A 19,341-nucleotide genomic window follows, 5' to 3' on the forward strand; every position below is an offset into this window, starting at 1 on the left:
GTCTTCCTTCTCTCTTCTTCCTCCTCCTGCCTTTGGCTTCTTACCAACTTAGGTGCCTCTAGGCTCGGGGCGCGGTATAGGGAGGATGGACCAGTGCATCCTGGGAGCAAAGCTTTAACTGCTTGGTGCTCAGGATCCAGATCCAACCTACACCCCAAGGTCTCCTTGTGGACCCTATGGACTTCGAAGAAAGAGAGTTAACCAAGGTAAGTTCTTACCATAATTCTAATTTTTTTTATAAAATGTTTGAATACACACCCAACAAAGTAATAATAAATACAGCAAACATGGAAAGAAATGTGGCATACATAGACATTTAAGGCAGAATACAATTTAAAGGCAGAATATCCAGAACAGGATATACATACAATCCCAAATAATAGAAGGAGAACATACCAAGTACCCGAAGGCGCCATTCGGGTTCTCAGAGCCGGAGGCCAATGAGGAATATAAGAGCCACATAAGAAAACACGGGAACTGTTACGCAATTACCCCGCCAATGTAGAATCTAAGTAAACTAACCATATCAAGTCAGTAAAAATTTTCCAAAAATAAAAAAAAGCGAACCACATCTGTCAAAATAACAAAACTAAACAAAGCAAACCACCCCCAGAACCCCCCATCCTGTATAACCTAACCTAAACCGTGGTATACCAGGATCCCACGATGACATCATACCACCCTAACTATGCTAAACTACCTCTAACAACCCCCTCCCCCCAATATAAAGGATAAATACCGTATTAATGACTGGGGCAAAGAAATATATGGCCATATCTGAGACGCAGCAGGCACCTCCCATAAAATACTTTTTTGTATTCTAATGGAATAGTAATCTGTATGCAAATAATTAGAGTAGAGTAGGCTGTTAACGGTCATAATATAAATGACTGGGATGACTAAACAAAAAAGTGACCATAGAAATATTTAGATATATAGCTAAATATAGACATAATGTGAATGACTGGGCAACCAAATAAGAGGCCTTGAGCTTATGTAAGGTAAGTTTTAACCCTTAAAATAATAACTTGTAATATATATATATATATATATATATATATATATTAGGGATGTGCAGGCTCGGTTCTACTCGGTTCCGTTCGGTTCTTTTTACCGGATCTTATTGGGTTTCAGCTGTCACGAGTTTTGGATAGCCAATAAGATTCGGTAAAAAGAACCGAACGGAACCGAGTAGAACCGAGCCTGCACATCCCTAATATATATACACATTTATATTAAAGGAGCTCGAAATCAACCATAATAAACTACACAAAAATAAAGTATCTAGATAGAGCAAAACAGTAAGTTCTATAAAGATATTTAAATAATAAAGAAGTGACAACTAAATACGGTAGGTACTGACGCCAGAGGATCGAAGGGAGGACATCTCGACAGCGGCTGGTGAGTATCCTAACCTTCCCTAGGTGGTGCCTAACCCGAAGTCCCCCCCCAGGGGTGCCTAAACGTAATCCTCCCGGGGGGGCACAGGGGAATCGTACTGCCACCGGAGGGGTAGTGGCGCTTAAGGTGCAAGTTTCAGCCCGATACCACCAGAAAAAGAGGATAATATACAAAGGTTAGGCGGGAGCTAGTGCTACCAGCTGCCTGCTCCATCCACGGCCAGGCCACGCCCCGGAAATGAATGTATTTCTGCTTTAAATCAGTGGCCTTTGAATGTTATAATTGAATCACTAATAAACACTAAAATGTACTGCAAAGAGTCAGACTGATTTATGTGTAGTTTGGACATAATGTTAGAATGATTCTTTAAAAGGATCTGCCTTTTTGCATTATTTAGTTATTACCAGTTATTTATAGAGTGTGCACATATTCCGCAGCACTTTTATAGAGAACATTTAGTTCTTCCTGCCCCAGTGGAACAATCTATATCCCTATCATGCACACACTAGGGATAATTTTTTCATCAATAGCCAATCATCCTACCAGTATGTTTTTGGAGTGTGGGGGGGAACCGGAGCACCCAGAGGAAACCAACGTAAACATGGGGTGAATAATTGGATAATTTGTGACATCATTTGTAATTCAGCTTTTGTAGTCCCCTAACTGGACTGATAACATTCATAAAAAGAAAAAAAAGATTTAAAACTGTGTCAAATTTAGCAAGGTATAGAAAACGTCTTATCATTTTTTAAAGTTTTGGTAGCTCAGTAATTTTAACATTTAAGTAGTTTTTCTTTTCTTTTATTTCCCATGACTACTTTAAACTAGTAGAGTTTATTGACCTGACACTGGAAACAAAAAATGAGTATTATCTTATCTGTTCAGATATTCTATAAATATACTTGGAGCTGTGCAGAAGGCAGTAATCGTCCTCTCTGTTTCATTGACCCATCTTTCCACCCTCCACCCACTTATATGCAGGGAGATGCAGAACGTGTGCGCTGCTGCTGCTGCTGCACTGGTTTCTATTTTGGATCAGGATAGGGGTTTAAAGAAAATCTCTCGTTTTTACATGCATTACGGTCTGCAGTGTTTCCTACTCCTAATAAACTAAAAGAGCAACTGAAAAAAAATGCCCTTGTGGATTAGTCTATAAGGCTTTATCTTTATCGCACAGTGTTTAATGTTTTGCTATGTTACATTTAGTTGGTTAAATTAGGATTGCTTCCCATAAACAGTATCTTTGTCTGTCTTATCATGGATCGATCTTTCAATTGTATGAACTGGTTCCAGTCCCTTCACCCATCCTGTTTTCCTTGCACCAAATGTTGTTATACGACAGTATAAATGTATGTTTGGCATCTAGCTTGCAGCCTGAAATACATCATTGCAAAGCTCTGATGAAATTAAACTCTGCCCATGCTGATTTGTGCTGTTTACACCACAACTCCATTAAGCAATCTAGTTAGAAATGGAATCCCAAAGGAAACTTACCCATGTGCCTCAGATATTAGCATATTGGAACTTATTTGGGGTCACCTGGGAAAAGCAAAGCTATACAGGTTTTAATTAACTTTTATTGTTTTTCTTCTTAAATGCAGGTATTAAAGCGTCAAGGTTACGATGCTGCGTGTGATATTTGGAGTTTAGGTGTTCTCCTGTATACTATGCTAACTGGGTGAGTTTATATGATGCATTTCAATGCTTTATGTAACTCCCAAAGAATAATCTACTGTATTGCTATTATTTTTTTAAACCGAATAATGAGAATGTGTCGCCATAGAAATTTTATTATAGGTTTCTTACGTATTTTCTTAAACCCAGAATGTATTGGAGATGCTCTTTACTACATAACTTGCTTCATCAGAGGTATCTACTAGTCACTGTCACATTTTAATTTGCTTTACAAGCTCCTTATATTTCATTCACTGTCATTGTCCTTTCCAGATTTGTTATTTTGCTCAAGTCTATTCACCAGTTAATATTTAAATCACTTCATAAGTGGGTATTGTATTGAATTGCAGATATACACCTTTTGCAAATGGACCGGATGATACTCCTGAAGAAATATTGGCAAGAATAGGCAGTGGGAAGTTCTCTCTAAGTGGCGGTTACTGGAATTCAGTCTCCGATATTGCTAAGGTCTGCCCTTTTCTTACACATCAATGTCTTCTGGAGATCATGTCTCCGTATCCCATCCTAATGCGGTTTTATTCATTTCAGGTGTATCACTCAGTCATTGTCTACTTAGTTGAGAACACACTTGCGTGTTTAATGTTTTGTGGTGCCATGGTTACACATGGCATTTCTGCTCCCCACAGATATCAATTGCTAGTCAGACATAACTGAATTCATTATCTTGGTTCATTTGGTTGTTAATTAGCTGTGATCTACTAAAATTGAGAGATCTAGTTGAATCTGGTCTGGAGTAGGTTATCTTTAATGTATATAACACCTACCTGTTAACCAAAGTTAAGTCAGTGACAAGTGTAAATCTATAAACATACACATTTGTTTTATATTCAAATGGTAAATAATGCTGATGACATGAACAAGTGATTTTTGTTATTTTAAGTATATTTAGTCAATGACTACCTGCTCCTCTGTTTTTTGTTTTTTTTTGTTGATCACAATGTTTTAATTGCCAGTTTGTACTTCCACAGGATTTAGTATCAAAAATGCTTCATGTGGATCCACATCAGAGATTAACAGCTGCCCAGGTACTGAAACACCCCTGGATAGTACACTGTGACCAGCTGCCTCAGTTCCAGCTCAACCGACAGGATGCACCACATCTAGTTAAGGTAATAATCCTTTCTTCTTCGGGGTCCATGGGGTCCACAGCCATTATGTTGGGGTATGAATCCCGGTCACCAAACAGTTAATACAAACGAGCTCTCTGCTCCCAGGATGCACCGGGTTTCCTCCTCATATACCCCACCTCCTGCCTCAGGTAGCCAGTTCTTCCTGTTTGGTGTGTTCACCACATAGACAGTGGGACTGCTGGAGCAGTCCTGCAGACGAGTACAAAAAAAAAGAGTTTTACTCTCTATCTCAGCGGGTGGTCTGAGCTGTCCTGGAAGCAGCCTCACGCCTGATTGGAGGCGCACCGGCCACGCGCTGCAACTACCGCCGGTGCCGCACCGCTAGCCTTGGCAGGGGATTCGGCAGGGGCTTTCTGGCCCTGGACCGCAACCGGATCAAGGGGATGGCAGATAAGCAGGTGGTCGCGGCGGCCGCTGACGCCGGGACCACGTGGCGGTCCGGCCTCCGGCGGTGAGACTGGCCGGAGGCGCGCTGCAGTCAGGAGGCATACGGCTTGTTCTCCTAGCCTAGACCGTCAGGATTTGATGTTCCTGACCAGCCGGGGCTTGTGGCGGCGGCCAGGTCAGTTTACCGGGCAGGTCCAAGCGGCATAGGGGAGGTACGCTTCCCCGGCGGCTCCTCCCCAAATCCACACGCTAGTTCAGTCCTCTGGCACAATGGATTGTTCCTCCCAGCCTCCATATAGGCAGCCAGAGTGTATGTCAGTTGCTCTCTGAACGCTGCTCTTACAAGAGGGACGCTGGGCAGTCTCCCTGTATACCTTGCCTACTGCTGGTCTAGGTTTTTACAGGGCTCTATCCTACCTAAGCTGAGGCTGATTATGGTAGTGAGAGCTTATATGCATATGGCTCGCAGAGTATTTATGCATGACATGTGATTGTTGTCTATGGATACTGTTTCTTCTGTAAAAGAACTGTAATTCCTGTATACTGTCACTGTCTCTCCCCTTCCCTTGCTACAGATGTGTGGGTTGAGAGTAGAAAGCAGCACATATACACTCAGAGCCAGTGGCATAGTATTATGTCTAAGGAGTCTGAGGGTCAGGTGGCGGGAGCCCCGTTGCTGATATCCTGTGTAGCCTGCAAGACAGGTTTATCCCCACAGGACTTTCTACAAAATGGGCTTTGTGGGAACTGTTTCAGACAGCCACCACACCAATTAAGTTTGCCTGTTTCAGGCCCTGAGCCTCCTTGGGCATCATTTTCTCAGGTTATGGCTCAGGTGGCGGAACGGCTGGCTGCCCCCGGTACCACCGGTTTGGGGTTTGCCTCAGCAGATGCATCCTATGCCCATGATGTGGCCGCCTTGGATGGACCCTGGTGCTGGTAAGGTTATGGCATCATCCTCGGGGGTTTTTCAGCCTCAGGCTGTCAAGCCAAAGCAGCCTAAATCTAGGCGCCATGTACCGCCTTACATGGGTGAGTACTCGAGTGCCTCCTCTGAGGAGGAACAGGACTTTTCGCAGAAGTCTAGCTCCGAGGAGGGTGATGATCATTTCCCAGTAGCCGATGTCCCTTTTCTGATAAGGGCTGTAAAATCGGTGTTAAATATCAAGGAAGAGGATCTTCCGCTTAGGAAAGCCCCCCCTGTTCAAGCGCCAAAAAGTGGTCAAGGCAGAATTCCCAAAGTCTGAACATTTATCAGAACTTATGGAGGAAGCCTGGGTCCGTCCGGATAAGATAAGCCATTCTTCTAAAAGAATGCGCTTCTATATCCTTTTCTAGCAGAGGACTGTGCCAAGTGGGAGAATCCACCATCAGTTGATGCGCATGTGGCACAGCTGATTAAACGTACCACTTTGCTAATCCCAGCAGTTTCGCTGAAGGAAACCACGGATAGGAGATTGGAGTCTTGTCTCAAATCAATTTTTTCGCTGGCAGGAACGGCCACCTGCCCAGGTATGGCCACTGCCTGGGTAGCAAGAGCTTTTGAGGAGTGGTCCAAAACTCTAACGGAGTCTTTACCAGATGCCTCTAAGGAGCAACTGGATATGATCTCCTTTATTAGAGAAGGGGTCTCTTATTTGGGTGATGCCGCCTTGGATGCAGGGATCCTTTCCTCTAAAGTTTCAGCTGAGTCTGTGGTGGCAAGTAGGATCCTCTGGTTGAAGGATTGGAGGGCAGATGTCGGGTCCAAAGAGGCCCTAGAATTCCTTCCATTCACAGGAGGTGTGCTCTTTGGTCCAGAACTGGACAAAATTGTATCCTTCATGGCAGCCTCAAAGACGGCAGGTTTACCATCAGCAACCTCGTCTAAATTGAGGAGGGCGTCCTTTCGGGGGTTTCGGCCGCAGGGCAAGGCCAAAGGTCAGCCCTCAGCGAGATTTCCACCAAGAAAGGCAGGACCCAGGAAGCCCTGGCAGAACAAACGTCCAGGATCTAGGGTCCAGAATAAACCAGTGGCCTGATGGGACGGGCCTCCCCCCTGGGGGATCACAGGGTGGGGGGCCAACTGCTTCGGTTCTCAGAGCCCTGGCACCTCATGACGGAGGATGCCTCGGTTCGGGGAGTTGTTTCCCGAGGGTACGCCCTGACGTTTTGGAGGACTCCTCCTCAAAGGTTCTTTTGTGTAAACCCGCAGGTGGGTTCTGAAAGAGCTTTGGCCCTTCAGAAGGCTATTCTTGCCTTACTAGCATCAGAAGTAGTGATTCCTTTGCCAGAGAACCAGTTCCAAGAGGGGTTTTACTCCAATCTGTTCTTGGTTCTGAAACTGAATGGGTCATACTGGCCTATTCTAAATCTGAGAGAGCTCAACAAATTTGTTCGAGCCCCCGGATTCAGGATGGAAACACTGAGATCGATTGTGTTGGCAATAGAACAGGGGGACTATATGGTGTCCCTAGACATACAAGATGCCTACCTTCACATCCCAATCACACAGGCTCATCAAAAATGTCTTAGTTTTGCGGTAGGGGAGGAACATTTTCAGTTCCAGGCCCTGCCGTTTGGCCTGTCCACAGCCCCTCGGGTATTCACCAAGGTGATGGCAGTGATGATGGCATGTGTCAGGCGCCAAGGCGTCAGGATTTTGCCTTACTTGGACGACCTCCTGTTGCTGGGGCAGTCCCCACAGCAGTTACAGGCTCATTTGAGGCTGACAGTATCATGTCTGTACAGTTACGGCTGGATCATAAACTGGCAAAAGTCGTCATCCTGTCCGATACAACAGATGTGTCATTTGGGAGCGAGATTGGACTCCGTCGTGCAGAGAATATATCTGCCAGAGAAGATCCTTGCTCTACAATCACGAATAAGCAGGTTGCTTCGCAACAGGCAAATATCCGTTCTAGTAGCCATGCAGGTCCTGGGGTCGATGGTGGCCACCTTCAGGATGGTGGAATACTCTCAATTCCACTCCAGACCACTGCAGCAATTCATTCTGTCTCGCTGGAACAAGGATCATCGCACGATCAGGTCCCAGCTGCTGCATCTCTCTCCAGAGGTACGGTTGTCCCTGACCTGGTGGTTGCAGACAAAGCATCTCAGGCAGGGTCGCCCCTTTTGGGTGTCAGATTGGACATTCGTCAAAACCGACGCCAGTCTTCAAGGTTGGGGGGCGATGACGGGGTCACACACTTTCCAAGGGAAGTGGTCAGTGACGGAAAGCCGGCTACCGATAACTATCCTGGAACTAAGAGCTATATTCAAAGCTTTAGTGCATGCTCAGGAAATATTAAAGGGCAGGCCGGTGCAGATACAGTCGGACAATCGCACCGCGGTCGCCTACCTAAATCATCAAGGGGGCACGAGGAGTCGGGCCGCCTTGGTAGAGGTATCAAGAATCCTGGTATGGGCAGAGACTCATCTGCCCATGATATCTGCCGTGTTCATTCTAGGAATCCTGAATTGGGAGGCTGATTTTCTCAGTCGGAAAGAGATAAATGCAGGGGAATGGGCCCTACATCCACAGGTTTTTCGGAACCTTGTGGACAGGTGGGGTCTACCAGAAATAGATCTGATGGCATCAAGAAGGAACAACAAGGTTCCCAGGTACGGATCCTGGACAAGAGATCTGAGAGCCGAGTTTGTAGACGCACTGACAGTAAAGTGGCGTTACAAGCTGGTATATCTGTTTCCCCCGTTTGCTCTTCTGCCCAGAGTGGTCAGAAAGATCAAACAAGAGGGCAGCACCGTCATATTAATAGCTCCGGCGTGGCCGAGACGGCACTGGTTCACAGATCTACGGTCTCATTCCATAGACACTCCATGGCCTCTGCCATTGAGACCGGATCTGTTGTACAGGGTCCCTGCTGGTACCCGGATCTTCATCGGCTATCTTTGACAGCATGGCTCTTGAGGCCTCCGTCTTGAGGGAAAAGGGGTTTTCCGAGTCTGTTATACGGACGATGCTGAAGGCACGGAAACCATCCTCAGCCTGTATATATTATAGGGTTTGGCATACTTTCTTTCAGTGGTGTGAACTGAAAGGGTATGATCCACATAAATTCCTGATATCCAGAGTGCTGGATTTTCTTCAAAGCGGTCTGGAAAAAGGGCTACGCCTGACCTCTTTAAGGGTACAGGTGTCAGCTCTTTCAGTCTGGTTCCAACATAAAATTGCTCTGAGACCGGATATAAAGACCTTTTTTCAGGGGGTATTGAGGATTCAGCCTCCCTTCGTTTCCCCGGTTGTTCCGTGGGACTTGACTCTAGTTCTGAAGGTTTTACAGGCTCCTCCGTTCGAGCCTTTAAATTCAATAGACATCAAGTGGCTAACAGCAAAGACGGTATTCCTCCTTGCTATGGCATCTGCACGTAGAGTGTCGGATTTAGCTGCGCTTTCCTTCCGGGAGCCGTTCTTGATATTTCATCAAGATAGAGCAGTACTACGTACTAGGGAGGGTTACCTTCCGAAAGTGGTGTCTAAATTTCATATTAATGAAGAAATAGTAGTTCCAGCATTTCAGGGCACAAGTCTCTCACAAGGTGAGTCTTCCCTGGATGTGGTCCGTGCGTTGAGAATTTATGTTAAACGCACGAGCAAATGGAGGAAGTCCGATTCACTTTTTGTGCTTTATGGTTGTCATAAGCGTGGCTGGCCAGCCAATAAACAGACACTGGCCAGTTGGATTCGCATGGCAATTTCATTGGCTTATACACAGGCTGGTATGCATGTGCCGGATTCAGTGACGGCACATTCTACTAGGGCGGTAGGTCCATCATGGGCGGCCCGCCGGGGTGCTTCTGCTGAGCAATTATGTAAAGCAGCCACATGGTCTTCCATCCATACCTTTGTCAAATTTTATGCCTTTGACACTTTTGCCTCTCAGGATGCCTCCTTCGGACGTAGGATTCTCCTCTCTTCCGAGAGTCAGGAGCATCCCCGCCCGTAGGGTTAGTGCTTTGGGATATCCCCAGCGTAATGGCTGTGGACCCCATGGACCCCGAAGAAGAAAATAAGAGTTATGGTATAACATACCTTTAACCATTTTTCTTCGAGGTCCATGGGGTCCACAGGACACCCACCCAGACGCACCTGTAGTTCTGGGGGAGGTTTTCCGTAGTTTCTTCTCTTGAGAGTCTGGACTCATAAGTATGGGTCGTTTCTTTCTTAACCTTTGTTTGTCTCTGCCTGCTTGAGCTTGGTAACGAACTGGCTACCTGAGGCAGGAGGTGGGGTATATGAGGAGGAAACCCGGTGCATCCTGGGAGCAGAGACCTCGTTTGTATTAACTATTTGGTGACCAAGATTCATACCCCAACATAATGGCTGTGGACCCCATGGACCTCGAAGAAAAAGAGTTAACAAAGTTATGTTATACCATAACTCTTATTTTTCCTGTAGTGCCATAAAAAGAATGAGCTTAACAAAAGCTAAATTTAGCCATACATTACATTCACACTAAATATACTAAATACAAAGGCTGATTCATAAAGTGTGGAACTAACCTCCGCTAAGTATGTATGATTTTATCTATTTCTCAGGGTAGCCATGTAGATCCTGTACAAGTGGATTAATCATGATGCATAAATTCATCATATGAAGTTGCTGGAAATTTAGTACTAATTTATGCTGGTTCCAGTCTACTGTGGAGCTTTTTTTTATTTTACAGTTAGGATCTGTGTTTTTATGCTCCAATCCAAGACAACTCATACGCATCGGTTTTGGAAAACACATTATATAGTTGAAATAAATAGCAGGGAATTATATATGGTCAGTGCTCACAGGTTTTTGGGGGGATATATGGTGCCACTAGCTGCTTCCTCAGGAAGTGACCCAGCTTCCTTAAACATAAATTACAACCGTATTAGGGTAGAGGGTAGCGCTCTGTGGCCAACTGGGGTGTTGACCACAGAGCACTACCCTTACATTATATAGTACCTAACTTTAATCTCCTATTTTGTTCTCACCCTATTCATTTAAAAAGTCAATCTTTCTGCTAAAGCATAGTCTGAGATTCAGTAACTGCATTTTAAAGATGGTGACTTCACAGGAGTCTTCTTCTTGGCTGTCTGTGTGTCGAATGTTGTGGCCAGGAACAGTTTGGTTAATTTTATGACTGAAAGATCGCTACACACAGTGTTGTAAGACTTAAAATGAAGAGAAGTTTGGCCAATAGGTACTTCAGCAAAAGTCCAGAGGAGACAAGGGTGCTAACGGTCAAAAATTAAATGGGATACATTCCTCATTAACCTGCGTAGATAATATTCCAGCAAAGTCCGTTGAGATGATGTCAATCAAAGAAACATGGAAAAATGAGCTTATCAGATAGGGAGTGAGAAAATAGCATGATCAGATGAAAAGCTACCCGTGCTCGGACCATACGAATTTCTGGTTCCCTCTGGCAAGTGACAGTTTGCAACCCAGGAGACCAAAGAGCACCCTCTCATCAACGCATTTAAATTTCTAGTGGATCTTTTGTCAAGGTATTTGTTTATTGAAGAAAAAAGAAATATATTTCTCTTGCAGCAAGGCTGGGATTGTAGGTTGGGGCTGGAGCTGGCACTTAAATTAAATTGTAGCTTTAAAACCTCCCCCATGCAATCCCACAATTCCAGTGTTCTTTTAAGTGCCTGAGGAGTAGGGCACGTTGTTAGGGGGCTGCTACGCAGCTCTTTGCTGTAGTTTAGTTTTGTATTTCAGTGAATCTTCAGTTAGTCCCTTGAAAACTGGTCTTCCTTATGACTATTGCCTTCCCTCTGCAAAGTTCCGTATTTAGGGTTTGCAAGCCCCTTTTTTTTTTTGTCTTCTATTGATATTGGGTGGTTCCCCGTACAAGTTTTACGTTCCAGCTGACACTTGGTTCGGCCTCGTACTTACACTAGGATCTTGTCCTTCTGGTTATTCCTCGTTCGGCGAATTTCCGGATCTGGGATGCTCTGGCTCTGCTAGTGGTGCTGAGCTCTGCAGTTTTCCTGGGATATGTCTTCCTTGGTACGCCGCATGAACATGGTTGGCCGTCTACTCAGCAGACCCTTGTTCGTTGGATCTGCTCGGTCATCACTCATGCCTCTTCTGGTGCGGGGTGACCGACACCAGACTGGGTGTCAACGCCTTCCGCTAGGGCGGTGGCGATCTTGTGGGCAGCGTGACGCAGGGCTTCAGCAGCACAGGTCCGTCGTGCAGCTATCTGGTCCGCACGGTTATTTTTTTAAGTTTCGGATTTTTTGCTTCCAGCGGCACCCACTATGGGCGTACAGTTCTCCGGTCAGGCAGCCTGAGCGTTCCCTCCCGTGAAGACGGCTTTTGAACATCCCAAGGTCCAGTGTTCCCCAGGCTTGCTGCAAGAGAAAATAGGATTTTTCATCAACTTACCGTTGAATCCTTTTCTCTTAAGCAGGCTGGGGAACACTGCAAGCCCTCCCTCACGCTCAGTCGTGCGAGGTGTTTGGTTCTTGACCGGTCTTTTCCCTAATGGTTTTTTTAGGTGTACTAAACAGTTTCACAGGGTTCCTGCTACTCCTCTCCGGACTCTTTTAAAGAAGTACTGGAATTGTGGGATTGCAGGGGGGAGTATCTTGGGTTTTAAAGCTACAGTTTTATTTAAGTGCCAGCTCCAGCCCCAATACTACAATCCCATGGTCCAGTGTTCCCTAGCCTGCTTAAGAGAAAAGGATTCAACGGTAAGTTGACCCAAAATCCTTTAATTTTATATATATATATATATATATTATAATGATTTTTCATATACTGGTGCATGGCAGCACCACAACGATAAGAAAAAAGAGGTGGCACTCCCAGTATAAAAATAAATAAAATGGTGTTTAAATAAGAAAATACATGGGTACAGATATTGTCGACGTTTCAAGACCCTAAGGTCTTTTCATCAGGACTGTACATGCATCCTGGTATGTACAATCCTGATGAAAAGACCTTAGGGTCTCGAGACGTCGACATCTGTACCCATGTATTTTCTTATTTAAACACCATTTTATTTATTTTTATACTGGCCGTACGGGCCTTGAAACGTCGGCTTATATGGAAAAATAAATTTCTATTCGTTGCTATGAAGACCGGAAGAGTGCCGCCTGCTTCTATTTGTCAGGTTTGCTATATATATATATATATATATATATATATATATATATATATATATATATATATATATATATATATATACACATTCAATACAGCTCACCTGAGTAGTGCCTCTTCATTGTGATCATCAAGATTCCATTTAAAAAATATTATTCTCTATTGTACAACATAACATGTCAAATGGAATAGTCAGGACATGCTATCTAATGCTGTGTTTCAAATCTGACATGGTATGACTTAATTCTCAATACACCTGATTCTTCAAAAGAGAAAAAAAAAGCCAAGACCGAAAGTCACATAGGATATGGTCCAGTGATCGGGCTGGCGAAGACGTCTGAAAGTACTGGCTAATGACCTATTCTTCAGTAAAGTGTTCTAGTGCTCTTCAAATTTTGTCACCTTGTGACAAAATTTGCAACAAATACATTTAGTTTGTTTTTCAATAAATGACTAGTGCATTTTCTGGAGTACCTGTTGTCCATATTTCTCTTTATCACAAGCCTTAGAATACTTTAATTTTTACAGCCCTGTACACAAGTTTCGTAAAATGAAACACCGAAGCCCTAATAACTGTCTTGCAGTAACTTTGTCTTTGCATTGTGTGAAAGTAACAATAATTCATCATGCTACTAAAATAAGGCCCCTGTTCCCAAAAGCAAAGATGCTTATATGGTTTTTATCCACAAATTTCAATGTAAATGTTTTTTTTAATTGTGTTTACAGAGGAAATTATGTGGTCTCTATGTACATTAGACTGCCATTTTCTAAGGTTCTTTTTGAAGGTGTGCAGAAAGCACCATAAGATACACAAATGCAGATGTCCAGAGGAAGTGTGCTACCATCGTCAGAGATTGTGGTTTTCTTGGGAGTCCACCTGTGAACCAGGCCCTCCTCTAACTGCCTCCATTCATGCATTTTCCTATATTCTGTATGTTTCCAGGCAAGTTAGCAGAAAGAATTGGTTTTGACGGTATAGTACGCTCCATCTAAATTCTACTTCCATCATTGTTGATTTTTACAATGGTATCTAAATACCTGTAGTTTTAAGGCTTATTATAAACCTGCAGAATACTTCATACATACACTAATGTCAACGCATAGTAACATTTAGTGGGTTATTCACTTAATAAGTATAGAAAGCTCCAATTAAATGTTTTGAAAAATTAGTCTAGAAAGTGTATAGCAGGGCTGGACAGTCTGTGGCTCTCCAGGTGTTACTACAATCCCCCCAGCATGCAGCAACCTATAGTTTCAAAACACTTGGTGAGAGCCACAGTTTGTCCAAGACTGGTCTATAGAATCTCCTCCTTATTGTCTCTTTACTAACATATATTCTTTGTGTTTGAACATAGGGTGCCATGGCAGCGACATACTCTGCTTTGAACCTCAATCCATTGTCTCCAGTGTTAGAACCTGTAGGCCGTTCCACTCTTGCACAAAGAAGAGGTATAAAGAAGATTACCTCAACTGCGCTGTGAACTTGACAATCTATGGAGCTCTAGAGCTGGAAATCCACAGCACAAACCAGGCCAACAGAGAGAGAGCACATATCAAAAAGACACTCCGGCAAGCACATATCAAAAAGACCCCTGCCGGCTCATCTATGCTGCTGCTTTTTGTCTGTTTTCTCTTTACGTTGTTGATGGCAACCCTTCTACCTTACTGACTCTAATGACCAGTCTGTAAAATGAGAAATGGAAAAACTGGTCCTCCACCAGTGGAGCAATAAGACATTTATCCTCCCTGCATGAAGAATACACTGAAACGTCAATGATTATTTTTATAGGGAAAATTTTTAGTTGCCCATCTCTCTTTATTTTGAGCACTTACATTATGTCAATGCTGTGTTCCTTAAATCTGTGTACTCTGTGCCATGCAAACTTTTGAGTTTATTTTATGGCACATAACTGCCAGTCTCCTCTGCATTTTTCATTTTAGTTAAATGTGTTGCCTATTTTCTTGTTGTGCTCTAATTTAACTTTTTTTTTATAAATGTAATTTTTCACATGCCTTGTCTTTGTTTAAAAAATAGTTCTGTATGAACTGTGCCAGTGGCTTAGACCACTGGACTGGCTATGTGAGCTAATAGAACAGGTATGGAACTGCCTCTTAATGCAACGTGGTCTAATACAATACTGTACATGAAAATATGAACCCACCACCTCCAGTAAACTGTAAAAGGAATTGATTGCACTCTGTGTGCTACAAATTCTTCCAGCAAACAAATAGTTAAAGCAGTAGTACTTGATTATATTAGGAATTCCTTTGATGGTCCTAATTTCCATTCTGTTTGGTTTGGAGTATGCTTACTGGCCATGTTTTGTTTTTGTTTTTTAGTTTAATCACACAATTTTACATGTTGGGTTTAAATGATATGCACTTTTTGGCTTTACATAGCTACTTTAAAGCTCCCTGCATTCTATAGGTTGGCCCATAATTATTTCTTGTAATGCAAAATGCATGAACAATGGATAAGTTAAATATTCCTGGCTACACAATTGTCGAAGGAAGGAAATTCGAATAGTTAAATTTGACAGTAACTGGTTTTGATTACTTCAGATAATCTCAAAAATTCTGAAGTGCAGATATAAGAATAACATATGCTGTATGCATGAAAGGTTGGCAATATAATGTGTAAATAATCGCAAAGCCACAAGGTTTCACAGAAGTCGTTAAGTACTGGAATTTTAATTTTACTTTGCAGCCTGCCCTCCAGGTTACTAGTATGGTTTGGTCCCAGTAACTTAGCACAAGTAAAGAACTTTTTTTTTTTTTATTTGCATGAAAATGAAATTAATGGAGCTCACTTAGCTTTTAATAAAGGCAATAAATGAATTGTTGTCGGACAACATGGGTGGTGATATACTTAGAAGGAATATAAAAGATTTCTAGAGCATACTTAAGCACTGCTATACTAGATCAAATTGAAAGCAAATATCATGTATAATAATATTTTCCTTACTACTCATATAACTTTTTTCTTTTTTTTATGAAATATAGATGCACAAATAGATTTGATGGGGTTTTTTATTTGTTTTTGCCATTTACCAAACTTCTTTTCTAGACAAAAGTTTTGATATTCGTGATAAGCTGTGGTGTATAACAGATGGGAAATTTTCTCTGGTGAATATTATGAATTAGCTTTATGACATAACTCTGACCCAGGCGAAAGGGACATTGTACTCAAAGGGATGTAATTATTTTGCAGTTACTGTATTTCTGGTGGGGGGGCTGTTTAATTTTTTTTTTTTTTAAAGACAAATCATAGAGAATATTTTTCTACAGTTATGTACAATCATTCTTTATATTAGGTTTTGCATGGCATGTGAGAATAATTGATACTTGAAGTATAATTATGAATTGCCCTATGTGCCCATAATTCAATATTTGGAAGGCATTTATGTGTGCTTCCATTGCAGTAAACTAGAATAAAATGTCTTTGTACAACAATTGTAGAGGATTCTATTATCACCTACCTTGAAACAAATTTAACCATTACTACTAACATGTATCCAGTATGATCAATTCTTAATGGTAATCATTGCTTGTACATTTCTCTCAATCGGTTTTGTAATCTTCTAAAGAAAAAGCAGACATTTATATAATAAACTTTCAAATGCCTACATTAATTAGTTGTGTGTGTTTTCAAAATGTGGGTCGGTGTACATTTTTAACACTGACCTTTAAAAAAATAAATAAATGTTTTAGTTAAAGGTATCCAATTGATTGCTGCACAACAGGATTTACAAATGTTCTTGATAGCACTTGCATATGTAGTAATTTGAATGAACCTTTCTTTAATGATTGATTAGTGGTATAGGCATCACATTGGCCCTTCTGAATTGGCTGGAAAAAAAAACATACCATTAACAAAACTGCTGCTGAGGTGAGAGATGGAGTAGATGACACACCATGTCAATTTCACACACTCAAGGCAATGATTCAATGGTTTATACGAATATAAATTACAATATAATAAATTCATTTGGAACAATGAATAAATAAATAAACACATCATTGGCTGCATTCTGTTGAACTAGTTCAGCTCACAAAATATCTTCATCTATTGTTTTTCCGGAAACATGTTTGTGCAGAATGTTAGGGCTGTGTGACTAAAGGATAGCTATAATGTGCTAAACTCTGCTGTACTTTGTAAAATTCATCATTTAAATTAGGACAGCTTGATATTGGAAGGTAAATGTTAATTGAGTTTAACCTGTTTACCCAAAGGAAAGCTCTATAATCTAGCAATATCTATAATCACAAATCATGATGGGAAATCATGGATCAGTATAGCAAATTGCCAGATTTATTTATTTTTAATCCAGTATAAAAAAATTAAATTTTAGTGTTTGGGGGTAGCAGGGCAATTAAAACAATCAGAGGGTAGGAAATAGGTAAGGAGATATCATATTAAAGTCACTCCAGAGGTCATCCAGAGATTAAGATCACCTATCCCCCATAGCTTGTGAAATTTTGGGAGGGCCTTACGGCCCTCCTATTTTTGGTACACCTCTGTAGGCACCCAATCAACTCCAGGAGCCTTAAAAATGCTGGAAGGAAGAGATGTTAATGTCTAGCTACTCTTTGTTAAATGGGGCATCTAAGAATTCCACAGCTTCATCCCTCAAACGAGGCAAACATAGAATCCCAAGTAGGCAGAAAGTCAAGAAGGTGAATAAGAATTCCTAGTGGTGTATGAGGAGTAATATTGCAGAAAGATAGTAGCAATATTCTCTGCGGAGGAGTTCAAAATCTGAGGAAACCGTCGTGTAAGGAAGTCGGAGAAACGCATATAGAAGTCCCTGCCTGTTAAACGGAAGGAGCAGGGACCACTTGCTGTGTGTATTGGGGACCGATGCATGATTGCACCAAGGTATTTGATCGCTGAGGGAGACGCTTACAAGGATTTTCCATTACACACTGATCTGGTTAACATCTTGCTGCTTTATTAATATAGCTTGCTCTCCTTTGAACCAGTATAATTGAAACAAGCTGCTACACCTGCCATTGAGTCACTGGACCCCCTAGTGTGGCTTACTATTTCTGATTTAATAGCTGCATTATTAAAATGTATAAAATTCTATGTGCTTTTAATTGATTTATGTACAAAGGAATGTCCAATTTTGTGGAGATTAATTTACTGAATTGATTTTAGTCTTTTAAATAGAAGTTGCATTTTTTATTTTTTGCTTTATATTTTCTGTTTTTACTTTTCACCAATACATTCTTTTAATATTTCATTGTGTTAATTTTTGGTATTGAGGCTCCTTAATTAAATAACTAAATCTTATAATGGATTTAGCGTCTGACAAATATTTTGTTTCTGGCAGATTTGTTTAGTGGAGTGTCCAGTTTCCTTCAAATTGATGGCTGCTGTTATTAGATAGATATATATATATATATATATATATCTATATATATATATATATATATCTATATATATATATATATAATAAGTTAAAACATTTATTCTCTTCTTTGGTACATTGTAACTAAACTGTTTAGGATTAGAGGACTTACAGAAGTTCAGCGCCTATTTGTTTGTCTAGGATACTTGAGACTCCTCTGGAAGCACCATCTTCCTTTGCCAGAAAGTCTAAATCCCCCCCCCCCCCACACACACTCCTCCAACATCTGCCTGAGAATATTGTAAGTGATGGGAAAACAACAGTCTATGTTTATATTTATTAAACAGGTTATCCAACTATTTCCTTTGAGCAGGAAGCAGAATTTCCCCATCTGAATCATCATTGGAGACAAGGTTCTGGGCCTCAGCAGCTTTATTAGAGCATTCTCCTTTTTCCGATTACACAATTTAATATTTGCAACATGTTTAATAAAGGAAAGCCTTAAATGAGTCACATAAAATTGAAGCATCAAGACAAGAAGCATTATCCTCAAAATAGGAAACCCATGCCGCCTATGGTACAGATCCAGCAACTATGAGGTCTAACCAAAAGGGATTAAGCTTCTAAAAACATGCACCTTCCAAAAGGGAAGTGCCTAGTGTTATACACAACGGAAAATGGTAGGCAACTCCTCTAGAGAAGTAGTCAATTGCCTAAACCAGGGGCCAAAATGGCTGAGAAAAAGACCATGGGGTATATGTAATAGGCTGCGGATTTCAAGCATCGGCGAGTTCCTTGTGAGACTGCCCAATGTTTTAAAGTAGCAGTCATTAAAAGGCAAAAATTAACCTGGTTTTGCATTTTAAATGTTTGCTACAATTTAGAGGAGTGAGGGAGGGGAAGGTAACTCATACCCCTTTCAGACATACAACCCGGGAAATTTCCTGCTCAGACCCGGGAATTTCTCCAGTGCAAAATCCCGGGTATTTGGTCAAGACCCCCCTTTCACACTACAGTGTCTACCCGGGAAATTCCCGGGTAGACCCCTTTCAGACAAGAGCAGGGTTTTTCAGAGTTTTACATAGAAAAACAGTGTTTTGTCATTAAAAGTGGACGTTATGCTGGCACACATTAATGAGGGCATGCAAAGGTGGGGATGTGTGGTATAAGAGGACTGTGAGTTATTGTTATTGAAATAAATACAAAGACTTAATATTTGAAAGGTTCAAAAAATCTTTAATAAAGGCCTTTGTTTTGCATACAAAGTTTGAAAGCCTTACTTCCA

At 41.7% G+C, this 19,341-nt stretch overlaps 1 protein-coding gene across 3 annotated transcripts in view; it reads left to right on the forward strand.

The window, feature by feature from the left end:
• RPS6KA3 (ribosomal protein S6 kinase A3) overlaps nucleotides 1-16,330 on the forward strand; it is a 177,135-nt gene extending 160,805 nt beyond the window's left edge. For all 3 annotated transcript variants that reach the window (XM_088451605.1, XM_088451607.1, XM_088451606.1), the window contains 4 exons: nucleotides 3,003-3,079; nucleotides 3,426-3,543; nucleotides 4,065-4,205; nucleotides 14,058-16,330. In XM_088451605.1, the coding sequence (XP_088307731.1) occupies nucleotides 3,003-3,079; nucleotides 3,426-3,543; nucleotides 4,065-4,205; nucleotides 14,058-14,183 (462 nt within the window). In that variant the 3' untranslated portion in view covers nucleotides 14,184-16,330. The remainder of the gene's footprint in view (nucleotides 1-3,002; nucleotides 3,080-3,425; nucleotides 3,544-4,064; nucleotides 4,206-14,057) is intronic.
• The last annotated feature ends 3,011 nt before the right edge of the window (nucleotides 16,331-19,341 follow it).

The sequence above is a fragment of the Taudactylus pleione genome, unplaced genomic scaffold (genome assembly GCF_031769625.1).
Source record: "Taudactylus pleione unplaced genomic scaffold, aTauple2 ptg000026l, whole genome shotgun sequence".
Lineage (NCBI taxonomy): Eukaryota > Metazoa > Chordata > Amphibia > Anura > Myobatrachidae > Taudactylus > Taudactylus pleione.